General features: G+C 46.7%; 3 protein-coding genes across 13 annotated transcripts in view; 2 read left to right on the forward strand and 1 right to left on the reverse strand.

The window, feature by feature from the left end:
• The window catches only part of HIF1AN (hypoxia inducible factor 1 subunit alpha inhibitor), an 80965-nt gene extending 80315 nt beyond the window's left edge, over positions 1-650 (reverse strand). Inside the window, exon 1 of the mRNA XM_030334636.2 lies at positions 446-650. The gene's annotated coding sequence lies outside the window, so the exon portion shown is untranslated. The remainder of the gene's footprint in view (positions 1-445) is intronic.
• A 108-nt stretch (positions 651-758) lies between these two features.
• NDUFB8 (NADH:ubiquinone oxidoreductase subunit B8) lies at positions 759-5897 on the forward strand. The gene is made up of 5 exons (XM_030334637.1): positions 759-876; positions 1136-1262; positions 2787-2886; positions 3322-3477; positions 5715-5897. Exons 1-5 carry the CDS (start codon positions 792-794, stop codon positions 5805-5807), a joined length of 561 nt encoding a protein of 186 aa, XP_030190497.1. The 5' UTR covers positions 759-791; the 3' UTR covers positions 5808-5897.
• Positions 5898-9036: 3139 nt separating this feature from the next.
• The window catches only part of SEC31B (SEC31 homolog B, COPII coat complex component), a 36552-nt gene continuing 33488 nt past the window's right edge, over positions 9037-12100 (forward strand). For 7 of the 11 annotated variants that reach the window (XM_030334623.1, XM_030334624.1, XM_030334628.1 and 4 more), the window contains exons 1-3: positions 9037-9100; positions 11483-11569; positions 11922-12045. In XM_030334623.1, coding sequence (XP_030190483.1) covers positions 11491-11569; positions 11922-12045 — 203 coding nt within the window. In that variant the 5' untranslated portion in view covers positions 9037-9100; positions 11483-11490. Of the gene's footprint in view, positions 9101-11482; positions 11570-11921; positions 12046-12100 lie in introns of those variants that run through there. The other 4 variants (XM_030334631.1, XM_030334629.1, XM_030334634.1 and 1 more) reach the window with 2 other exon arrangements.

Here is a 12100-nt window from a genome sequence, read left to right on the forward strand (position 1 = left end):
TATGCAAATCCCACTTATGTGAAAGTGAAAACATATTCACATGCAAACATGATAATATCCCCCATTCTTCTGTTAAGCGAGTGTTTGTAACTGTGGTCCGTCCTGCTTGAAATCTATTTAATACAAGTCCTAGCCGATCTGAGGTTTTAGCCAGTCTGGGAAGAGCTGTTTCTGGTGCTAGGATTCGTTTTACATTTGTTGGATTGAGGTGACTGGGACATTCAAGTGTAAACACGAAGTAAAACTGAGGAGCGAATTTGGGGCCGATTTGTGTGTTGCACCATGCCTGTACGTGAAGATCGAACAATTTGCAGAACAGAACAAGAACAAGGAAGACCAAGGGCTGAATTTGAGGAATAATCACTTTTGGGGATGAAAGGAGGACGTGTCAGTGAAGGAGAGGAAAAGAGCAAGCAGAGAAGAAATTAAGGCGGACTCATTTTACGTGTACTACTCCTGGAGGGGCGGGGCGGGTAGGTTAGCTGTCCACATGAGATGCTCGGGTTGAGTCCCCATTATCCTTGTAAGCGTCTGAGTCCCCTGACGGAGAAAGGGACACAATAATATGAAATATCAAAGTAGTGACTTAATTCATTTTCTCTCCTTCTAGCTTTCTGTCTCTATCCGTTCGGTCATCTTCCCTGTGGCTTCCCAACACAGTTTAAGCCCCGCCCTTGTTGAACCCTTAAGACTTTCCTTCACTGCAGGCTTCCCTCGTCGCGTTTGACCCGGCTCAGCCGCCGTGACAAAGCCTTTGCGCATGTGCAGAGTGAAACTGGAGGAAGGTGAAGATGGCGGCGGCCAGGGCGCGGGTCCTGGGAGTCCGATGGCTGCAAAGGGCAGCCCGGACCGTGGTGCCGTTGGGTGCACGGACAGGTTCGCCAAAACGGGCGAGGCCTCAATGTGGGAAGGGGATGCCTGAGGTTTGGTGTGTCGAGGGTTGGGGGAGGGGGTGGGTATCGCGGATACTGCAGTGGCCGTGTCCGGCGAGGGGGCGGAGGTATATCCACAGAGAAAGGGGTCAAGTCTCACCTGGTCCTTTGAAGCCCGGGCCGCCGCAGCCTCCTCAGCTTGAAGCCTTCGGGGCGGCAGGAGGGACCAGGTCTTTTCTGACCCGCCCCTTTCTGCTCTCCAGCTTCGCACATTACCAAGGACATGCTCCCGGGGCCCTATCCCAAGACCGCAGAAGAACGGGCCGCCGCCGCCAAGAAGTATAATATGCGAGTAGAAGACTACCAACCGTACCCTGATGATGGCATGGGGTGAGATGCAGAGTCTGCTGGCAGCCGGGTAGTGATGGGAGATGGCCAGCTCCGTTGCGTGGCTCCACTCTGACCATTTTCCCTGAACCTTCTCGTGATCCCTCAGAGTCAGTGGTGTGGGTGCTTTTCTCGGTGGAGGGAGGTGGGAGGTGATGGGTGAGCAGCTGCAGCCTAGAGGACTTCAATTTTCTCCTTGGCTCAGGCTGTTTCCTCAAATGAGGAAGCCGGGATTTTAATAGCTCCCTCGAGGACCCCTGAATAGCAGGAACTTTCCTTGGCTTCATCCAGAGCGCAAGGTTTCATTTAGATTGAGCATCTGCTGGGCTCAGGTGCTGTCATGCAGACACGTGATCAGGCTGGAGCTGGACTCCTGTCTTGAGAGCCGTATTTGTAGATGGAGTACTCTATATTCGTGTGTATATCTTTCTTGTAAAAAATACCTTTGCTATTAGGGCTGTGGAAATTGTAGTCACTGTCAAGCGGATTAAGCAGCCAACTCCCCTACGCCAATCCACCCCCCCCCCTTTAAATAACATCCCCATGGTTAATTATCTGGAGCGATTACCATCACCCTCATTTTCTTTCCTAGCATCGCTCTTTCAATAGTGGTTTTAGCAGCTCCTATTCTTCTTCTTGTTTTCCAATCATTTTCTGTGACACATGACTAGTTGTCATCATTTCCTATGCCTCTTATTTTGTTGCGGACAAGAGTAGCATTGGTAGCAGTCTGTATAAGCTGAAACTGGATTTGTTGGGGGAAAACCCAGCTTAGCAGGAAATCCCATGAGGTGTTTGAGACATGGAGATGTATGCTAACTTGGTGGTTGGGAGCACAGTTGCCATGAAGAGAAAGCTTTTCTAATCTGAACCCCTTTTGTTTGTATTCCAGTTAGCTGGGTGACCTTGGGTTCAGACTAAACTACAGTTTTATTTTCTGTCTAAGGAGGGAATCGGAGTGATTGATTGCTAAATTCCCTTCCAGCTCTGACATTATAACATTGCATGACTTTTTGTTGTTTTTGAAAGAGGGGGACAAGCATATATGTTATAATGTTGCAGAGTTTGACATAGGGGTGTCTGGGTGGCTCAGTCGTTGAGTCTGACTCTTGGTTTCTGCTCAGATCATGATCTCACGGTTTGTGGGTTCAAGCCCACACTGGGATGGGGGAGGAGGGGGAATTTGGCTTGGGATATTCTCTCCCTCCCTCCCTCCCTCCCTCCCTCTCTCTCTCTCTCTCTCTCTCTGCCTCTCCTTCACTTGTGCACTCTCAAATAAATAAACTTTAAAAAGGTAAAATAAAAACCAGAGTTTGACATGAAGTTTTACTTACACTTTGGACTTTTGTGGTTAGTTCTGTGCTTAGTGACTATAAATTGAGATACTGATTTGAAAGTGGTTTCCTCTGTCCTTAGGTGAAGCAATTTTTTCTGTCACTTGGGTTCTTATCTCTAACATGAGGGGACTTTGAGTTTTCTGAGTGAGGCTGCTCAGAGCCCCTTCCAGAAGCTTTTCTGTCTCTCCAGATATGGGGACTACCCAAAGCTCCCTGACCGCTCACAGCAGGAGAGGGATCCATGGTATGACTGGGACCACCAAGACCTGAGGTTGAACTGGGGTGAGCCGGTGAGAAATCCATATCCCATTTGACCTTCCTTCCTTCTCCCTAAATCTTCCGGAGGATTCTTTCTTTAGTCTAAATGGCACTTTGCTGTCTAAATAACATTAAGGCTTTCTGCCCAAGGAAGCAAGGTCCAGTGATCTGAGATCTGAGGTTCCATGTGTGGTACATGGAATGGGACTTCTGGAAATAATCAGAACTATGTACTTTGAAAATTGTGAACTTCCATGATTGAGCTGTCTTTAGTCAGCAGAACCTAGAGCTAGGCCAGCACCTAGTCCTATATGCTAGAGTAGCTCACACTTGATTCTCAGAGTATTGTCCTGAGGCAATAGAATGCTTTTATTGAACTTTATATCAGGCTCTGATCACCCTTTTGCAGACTGCCTACCATTTGCAGGAAGAGCAGTATGTGGTATTTATCTGCTTTTCTGCCTCAGATGCACTGGGACCTTGACATGTATATCAGGAACCGTGTGGACACATCCCCTACACCTGTTTCCTGGAATCTCATGTGTAAGCACCTCTTCGGCTTCGTGGCCTTCATGCTGTTCATGTTTTGGGTTGGGGAGACTTACCCCACCTACCAGCCTGTGGTGAGTATCTGAGAAGTGTCCCCGTAGGCACATTTGCTTAGCCCTGTTTCCTGAGGGAGTGAAGTCTGTAGAGTAGGGATCCAGCCAAGACCAAGCCTGTCTTCCTGGTAAGGCCTGTGGAGGGCCTGACTCATTGGCCTGGCACCAGAGTCAGAGCACTGCTCCATGCACACATCTTGGATCAGCCTAAGAGAGAAGAAACGGTTTAGGACTAGGTGAGGAATGAGAATGTGGAAGTCAACTTGTCTTCTATAAATGTTTATTTTGAGAGAGCAACGAATAAATTTCTTTATTTATATTGAGGGAGGGATAGAGAGAGAGGAGGGAGGGAATCCCAAGCAGGCTCTGTGCTGCCCGACCGACGCAGGGCTCGATCTCACAAACCATGAGATCATGACCTGAGCCAAAACCAAGAGTCAGACACTCAATTGACTGAGCCACCCAGGCGCCTCTCAACTAGTCTTCTAGAGTTGCCATTTGGGGGCTGTACTCACTAATTATGTTTTAGCAAGTGATCTTTCAAGGTAGAGTCAAGGAATCTAGAGCTGAAACCTATCTTCTGCTGGAGGCATGAAGGGCAGTTCCCTTAGGGTACTGGAAGCAATTAAATATTTACTACAAGCATGGACCATTTTATTTTGGAGAGTGTAAAGGACACAGAAAATATGCTGTCTAGCTTTATGGGAGTTTAATTTGGATAAGCAAATGGTGAGCAACATTTGAACAGAGATATAGGAATTTGGCAGTTTTAGTGTATATATGTAAATAGTGAATGTGTGAAGACGTGTGAGATGCTGTTAAAAAGAAGGATGGTGCTAAATACTAAAAATATGTATAGACTTTGGATGGTGGGGAGAAGTTGGAGAGAACATTTGGGGCAGGACAAAATAGAATGAAGAGGAGAGTGAGTTAGCTGGAATGGAATAGGCATATAAAATATTCCTAGAATAACCAGCTGTATTGGTTACTTAGAGAGCTAAAAATTCAGATTCCTGGAGAGCCTAATTCAGTAGCTCCATGGTGGGGTTCTAAAATCAATATTTAACAAGTTCCCAGGTTATTCTGATGATTTCAGAAATTAGGTATGGAAATTGCCATGTTAAAAAAATATCGTGAGGCGAGCTGATCAGTTAGGTTGGGATGCTTTTATTGCATGGCTAGGGATTTGGGCTTTGTGGCATAGTAAGACATCAGTGGCATTAATAGTAAGACTAGTGGCATAGTAAGACATTAATTCAACAAATATTTATGAAGACCCTACTATGTTCCACGTACAGATTGGGCTAGGGGTTGGGGACCCAGTGATGACCTGGACTTCCTCTAGTCAGCACCGAACTGTGTTGGGTTTTTGAACAGAAAAATGACATGATCTAATGAAGGCTAGGAGTTTAGGATGATTGATCTGGGAGTAGTCTACAGGGTAGACTGTCCGGGAAGGAACTGAAAGCAGGAAGACTGTCATGTTTGCAGTTGGCTGCTCGGTGCTACCTCTGCAGAGATCATCGATGTCCTGATGGTAGCTGGCGTGTCTGTGTGCACTGACACGAGCCTTCCTACCAAGCCCCAGGGGCTCCAGGCTGGAGAGTGCACGTAGGGCTGGTGTGAGCACTAACTTCTCTTCAGGAGAGCAAGAAACACAGTGTGGCTCTTCCATTTTTCAGTTCTGTAAGCACATCACCCTTTTCTCCTCCCCTTGAGCTGTGTTCCCTGACAGCTGTTTGTTGGTAAAGCCAGCAGCCCCTAAAGCACGTCCCAGCCGTGTCTCCTCTGTGCTTTCCCCCACCGCTGCTCCTGCACGCCTCATTTGCTAGGCCACTTTAGTGGTGGAACCATTAGAGGCTGAGTGACTTAAAGGAGATTGAGTCTGTCTCGACCCCAGGAGAGAGTGGGATGGATGGATGCATCGTCTCATTTAGAAAGCACTCTCCCTTCCTCCCTCCTTCCTTTTCTCTCTCTCCCTCTCTCTCCCCCGACACACTCTCACTCTCTCTCTCTCTCACACACACACACACACACACACACACAGTGTAGGCACCACCTCTTTTACAATCTAGGCTTTCTGTCTGCCTTGGGCTGAGTAGGGAAGAGGAGCAGTGTTCCTGCTGTTCTAGCCCAGCTGGCTCCGACCAGAGGCTACCTCATACCCATTTACCATGTGTGATTGTTAACTCAGAGTGGGGTGTAGCCAGGTATTGGCTGGATGTATGCTATCTTGCTGACCTGTGTTTTTTCCTCAGGGGCCAAAGCAGTATCCTTACAACAATCTGTACCTGGAAAGAGGCGGCGATCCCACCAAAGAGCCTGAGCCGGTGGTTCATTATGAGATCTGAGACGGCTTCATCGGCTTTGTGTCCCCTGACTTCCTCATTTCTAGAGATTTAACCTTAATGAAATCCCTAATAAAACGAAGTGCTGTGGTATCTGTGCCTCATTTCCCCAGGAATAGCCACTGCCGTGAAGACCTCATCCTTTTCCTTTCCTTTTTTTCTGCCTGCTATCTGTTCCCACCCCCTACCCACTCTGAGATTAGAAAGATGGGAGGGTAGGGGGAGTTAAGCACAAGAAAATGGTACTTTGTTAATTTTGCTGGGGCTGTGAAGGTATTTGAGGGTTTCAGTTGTGCAGTAGGTGGTAAGGGTAGCTTCTTTGCCCATTTACAGGGTTGAAGAAAAAGATATGTTCCTGACTTCCCAAGTTGGAATAAGATATATTTTCCATAAGAAACCTTTTTATAGCGGTTAGGGTTTTTGTTTTGTTTTTGTTTTTGGTTTTTTTTTTTTTTTTTTGGAAAAAGTGCACTTAAAAAAAATTTTTTTAAGCCTATTTATTTATTTTGAGAGAGACAGAGACAGCATGAGTGGGGGAAGGGCAGCTAGAGAGGGAGAGAGAGAATCCCAAGCAGGCTCTGTGCTGCTAGCACAGAGCCCGATGTGGGGCTCAAACCCACGAAGCCATGAGATCATGACCTGAGTCAAAACCAAGACTGAGCCACCCAGGCGCCCCTAAAAAGTACACTTTAACATGTTTCAAGTATGTTATAGGATAAATAGGTGTTTTTGAACTCACCTGAGGCTGTGACTGTCTCTAATGTCATTTCTGTTGTAAGAGTACACACAAGTATTCCTTGTTCCAAAGCAACTTCTGAATCCTACATTTATGAATTAGAGGGTAGTTCAGTGAGTTATTCTGAACCTATGCATGGCTTTTGCTATGGTTTTTGAGGGTCTATCTCGATGCATCTGTTAAGTGAAACAACTCATTTTCTTTTTGTCCCTTTGGAGACATTTTCTTAAAATTACACTGCCTGAAAACCTGTCCCATAGGGAAAAAAAAAAAAAAAAACACTTTCAATATGACCTATGAAAGCAAGTCCATCCAAGTTACCAGACCTTTAGTGGTTGTCCAGGAAGTGAAAGAGGGATTTGTTTTTAATAGTTTTTTTAAATGTTTATTTTTGAGAGAGAGCAGAAGCAGGGGAGGAGCAGAGAGAGGGAGACTGTATTCAAAGCAGGCACCAGGCTCTGAGCTGTCTGTGCAGAGCCCAACACGGGGTTTGAACTCCCGAACTTCAAGATCATGACCTGAGCCGAAGTTGGATGCTTAACTGATGGAGCCACCCAGGCACCCCTAAAGAGACTTTTATGAGACCAGAGGATGGGTACTTATAAAATGCCACTACTTGAGGGTTTCCACTGGCTTTTTATCTGTCTTCATTCTCTGTCCTCTGTTGCCTTTGGTAATATATGTAACAAATGTCTGTGTGTCTAATATATATATCAGACATTGATAGGCCCTGGGGCTATAAAATTGAACAGGACAAAAATAGTTGACTTCAAGTATAGAAGCTAAGACTGGGAGTTACAAAACAAAGTGAAAAGAATTAAGAGCTAAGTTGAGAGAAAAGAGTGCACCTTTTTTTTTTTTTTTTTTTTTTTTTTTTTTTTAATTCTGACCTGCTTGTAGCTGTGACTCGCTTTTGGTTAAAATTTTTCGGAGTGTCCCCATCAGTGACGCTTTTGCCTCATTCCCTAGTTTGAGGTGTTGTCTAAGGTTCAGTTTTCCACCCTATTTACTTGCCCTCGGGTTTCATCCACTGTTGAGGTGCCTAACATGTTCAAGAAATACTTAGTACGCACAAAGAGTGGGCAGGCACAGACAATACCCTAAATTGTCTAACATCTGGACTTCAAAACCTTCTAATCCCCACAAAAAGGAAATCTAGACTTGTATCACAGTGACTTGAGGCTCCATTGTAAAATAATGGAACTGACTCACCATCTTTGGAGGCAAAAATACAGTGGAGTTTCTGCATTAAGCCAAAGTTTTGAATCAAATAACTTAGGTCTAAGGTCTTCAACTGCTGGTAGAATATTTTTGTTTGGAAATGCCATAATTCCCTCAGTCAACATAAAAAATCCATCTGATTTTTTCACCTCCCTCTTCAGCTCTTTAACTTCATCACTCACAAGAGCCTGTCCAGTTTTCCTTTACAATCATTGCTACTATATTAATCCAGGCTTTCATCACCTGGTACCTGGACTGTTCTATTAGTCTTCTAATTTGAGTCCCTGCCTTCAGCTCTGGTCTCTCTCTAAAGGGATCCATATTGCTTGTCTTAAAATACAATTTTCAGGGGCACCTGGGTGGCTCAGTCCGTTAGGCGGGGACTTCAGCTCAGGTCATGATCTCGCGGTCTGTGGATTTGAGCCCCGCCTCGGCTCTGGGCTGGCAGCTCAGAGCCTGGAGCCTGCTTCGGATTCTGTGTCTCCCTCTGTCTCTGCCCCTCCCCTGCTTGCTGTCTCTTTCTCACATAATAAACATTAAACACACACACACACACACACACACACACACACACACACACACACACACAATATTCATCTTATTGCATCCCTACCCATAATTTTAACTAACCCCCAATTACCTGCAGAGTTGGATTGGTATTCCCAATCTGTTTCCCGCCTCTTTCATTCATGGTGTGGGAAATGCCAGCGTGCCTACTAGCCAGTTGGGCCCTTCCTCCTTTCTGAGACACCACCTATCTTGCCGCTGCAAGGTATGACACCCGTCTTGCGTCCCTGAAATACTCCAGGAAGCCCCTGGTCTACAGTACCTAGGCCTCTGCATGCCTATAGCCCTTAATTCGTTCAGCCAACAGCTTTTCGGCATCAGTCGGTGGGCTGCAGTGCGTCACCGCTGTTTATGGCCTCGATTGCTATTTACCTTTTCAATTAGGATTCCACTGAGAGCTTCTGGAACTAGTTAGTACCAGGTCTTCACCATCATAACAAATAATGAATTAGTATCTTCCCTTTTCAGGGGCTGTTCCCCGAGCCTGGCTCTAACTGAATAGGCCAGAACTTAGCGGTCGCAGGATCTGACCCTCTGCCGCAGAACCGCGCAATCGGCGCAGGTGAAGGAGCCTGCAGAGCCAGAATCCTATTCCATCCTCTCCGCTGCTCCGCCGGCGCTTCGCGGCGCGTGCGGGAGGCAGTGCTCGGCCTCCAGGACTACTTTTGGCCCTCGGCAGCCGCCGTCCGCAGCGCCCAGCTGAGCCCACAGGCCCTCGGAGGAGACCTGCTGTGGCTGCGCCGCGCTGCCGTGACCCGGGCTCTCCGCGCAGGTGGGTTTTCCCCGCCTCTCTGGGGCCCGGGGCGCCGCTCCACCGTAGAGAGAGCGCCGGAGGGACCTCGTCCCCCGCGGAGACCCCGGTCCGCGCCTCTCGGGCGCCACCGCGCTCGCGCTCGGATTGGACCCGGCTCCGCTCTCCCGGCCCCGCCGGGGTGCTGCGGCCCCACGAGGGTCTGTCTCCCTTCAGCGCTGCCCTCGCACCTTCTCCCGTGCTCCCCGGACCCCGGCTTAGCCTAGCCTGGAGGGAAGCTGTGCTCACCGCCCCCGCAGGGCCTCGGCTGCGGAGGGTCGCTGGCGCCCTCCATCACCGCGGGAGTCTGTTCGGCTCTTGGTTGAATGTAGATTAACAGCCCATCTTCCCAGTTTCTAGGCCGTCGGGGATTTAACACCTCATCTGGAGTTGAGTTTGAACTAATACCATGGTTAAAAGCACTGAGCGATGGAGGCTCAGTGGGGTTCATATCTCGGCCCCAGCCAGTTTTCTTCCCGGTGAAATGTATATAATAATAGTACCTGTTGCACAGAACCGTTATGAGAAGTGAGATTTGCCCGTCAAATGCGCAGGGCTGAACGCAGCTCCTACTTCTGTCAAGGGCTTTCCCCACAAACGGGAAAACGGCTTTGACCAGCAGGTGGCAGTGGTGACTGTATAATATGATGTGCAGCGAGTCCGAAGTTACCTGGTGTTGCCTCGTTTAGAGGCTCCCTCTAAAGAGGGTCTTGGCTGAGAATCTTGACTGAATTGGCAGCTTTAAACTCTCTTCAGGCTGGAAAGTACATTAGAGGTTGAGGAATACTACCTACTATTTTTGTAGGTTGCGACTAACCTGACGGTGGTTTCCTTAAGCAGTTTACAATGGGTCCCAAGTTTCTTCCCTCAAGTTCAGTGTTACATTAAAAACAATACAAAACAAAACCAAAAATTTTTCTGCCACTTTGCAAGCCTGTTGGGATGGCACTTTGAATATGTGTTAGAATTGTACTGGAAACCACAGAATTAACATGGATGTCTACGTTCATTAAACATATTATCAAGCACTTTACTCTATGCCAGACATTGTTCTGGCACTAGTTAGTTATAACATGGTGAACAAAGCAGACACAGTACAAGCTCTCCTGGAGTTTACTTATTGGTGGTTGAGACCAACAATGTAAATGTAAATAAACACATAACAATAAGTTACCAAGGAGAAAAAAAATTGAGACTGATTTTGGTTGGGTGGCTCACCTCCCTGAGGGGGTGAGACACTTAGCCCAGAAAGATGTGAAAAGGAGGCAGTCATGCAGAGAATGAAAGGAAGAACATTTAAAGTATCGGAAACAGAGTTTACAAAAGCTCTGAGGTAATAAAAAGCCAGGAAATGAAAGAAAGGAAAAAAAAAATGTGGCTGCAGCGTAATGAATAAAGGGGGAAAGTAGCAAGAGACGAGGTTGAAGTGGAAGGATGAGCCGTTAAGCAGGGTCATAAGGGGTTTGAGTGCAATTTTGTTTTGAGTGCAATAGAAGTCATTGGAAGATTTGAAGCATGGAATGCCAAAATTCTATATTTTTTTTATTTTAAAAGTTCACTTCTGCTGCTATGTAAAGAGTTAATTGGGTGATGGTAGAATAAGGATAACCATTTGGAAGATTATCGCAGTAATGCAGGTGAGAGATGACGGTGTCTTCAGATAGAATGGTGGTGGAGCTAGAGAAAAGTAAACGGGTTAAGAGACATTTTGGGTGTGAAATCAGGAAGCCTTAATGATGAATTAGAAGGGAATAAGGGACAAGAAGGAATTGAGGGTGACTTTCAGGTTCCCAGGTTGAGCAGTTGGGGGGATAGTGATACCATATACTGAGATGAAGAAAAATGGAGAAGGAACAGATTTAGGGGAAGGAGGTGGTAGAATGGAGAATTCCGTTTTAGACAGACTGACTTAGGTTATCTTTGCTGTATCCAAATAGAAATGTTTGATGAGCAGTTACATATAAGAACTTGGCGCTCAGAGTTGAGAAATTTGTGTTGGTGGTATGAATTTAGGGGTCATCAGCATACGGATGAAAAGCCAAGGGAATGGATGAGGTCACTGAGAGGTTATCCAATTTGATGGTTATCATCACCATTGGGCCTGTGGCAACCAGTGTGTTTAATTAAATATCTTTTTGGGGTTAAAGCATTAGATTTTAATAATTGGGTAAGTGAACTGTCCTTGCAGATCTACAGATGGTCATGAATGTGTCACCCTGTATTGCCCTGAAATGCCCCCATTCCATGGTGGGGAGAGAGAAACAAGAACTCGTGTCCACAGGTGCTTCCTAGATCTGGCCCTTAAGCTTGCTGATTTCTATTTTTAGTAAGCTGAGGGTTATGTCAGTTTTCTGCCACCTACAGGACGGACCATGAAGCTAAAGGAGCTTGAACGGCCTGCTGTCCAAGTGTGGAGCCCAGCCAGCCAGTGCCCTGTGTATCTCGCCACAGGTATGATGATACTGTGGACTAGGATCCACTGGAAGTACATAGGTCAAGGGGAAACTTAATATTCAGAATTCTTTATTGAGCTTCAGAGAAAGCTTTAGAGTCATGAAAAGGTGGGGTTCGCTTGCAGGATAAGCAAGGGGACATTAGGTGTTTGGGGTACCTAGGGGCAGCCTTGAATTATGGTTCAAGCTTGAGCACCTCCTGTTTTCTTGCTTTCTTTGGAGTTACCACTTGAAAAAGGATATACCCAGTCCTCTCCTGTTCCGCTGCCTCTCCCTAACCATTTATACCCCAAATCCATCCATGTATTTTTGCTTATATGCTGCCTCTTCCTAACTTTTCTTGTGCCTAGGAACATCTGCCCAGCAGTTAGATGCCTCCTTTAGCACAAATGGCACCTTGGAAATCTTTGAGGTTGATTTCAGGGACCCCTCCTTGGACTTGAAACGCAAGGGAGTCCTTTCTGCCTCAAGCAGGTACCATGTCTGAATTGTTGATGTGTGTGCAGGGCAGCTCCTGATGTAGACTGAG

This window comes from Lynx canadensis, chromosome D2 (genome assembly GCF_007474595.2).
Source record: "Lynx canadensis isolate LIC74 chromosome D2, mLynCan4.pri.v2, whole genome shotgun sequence".
Lineage (NCBI taxonomy): Eukaryota > Metazoa > Chordata > Mammalia > Carnivora > Felidae > Lynx > Lynx canadensis.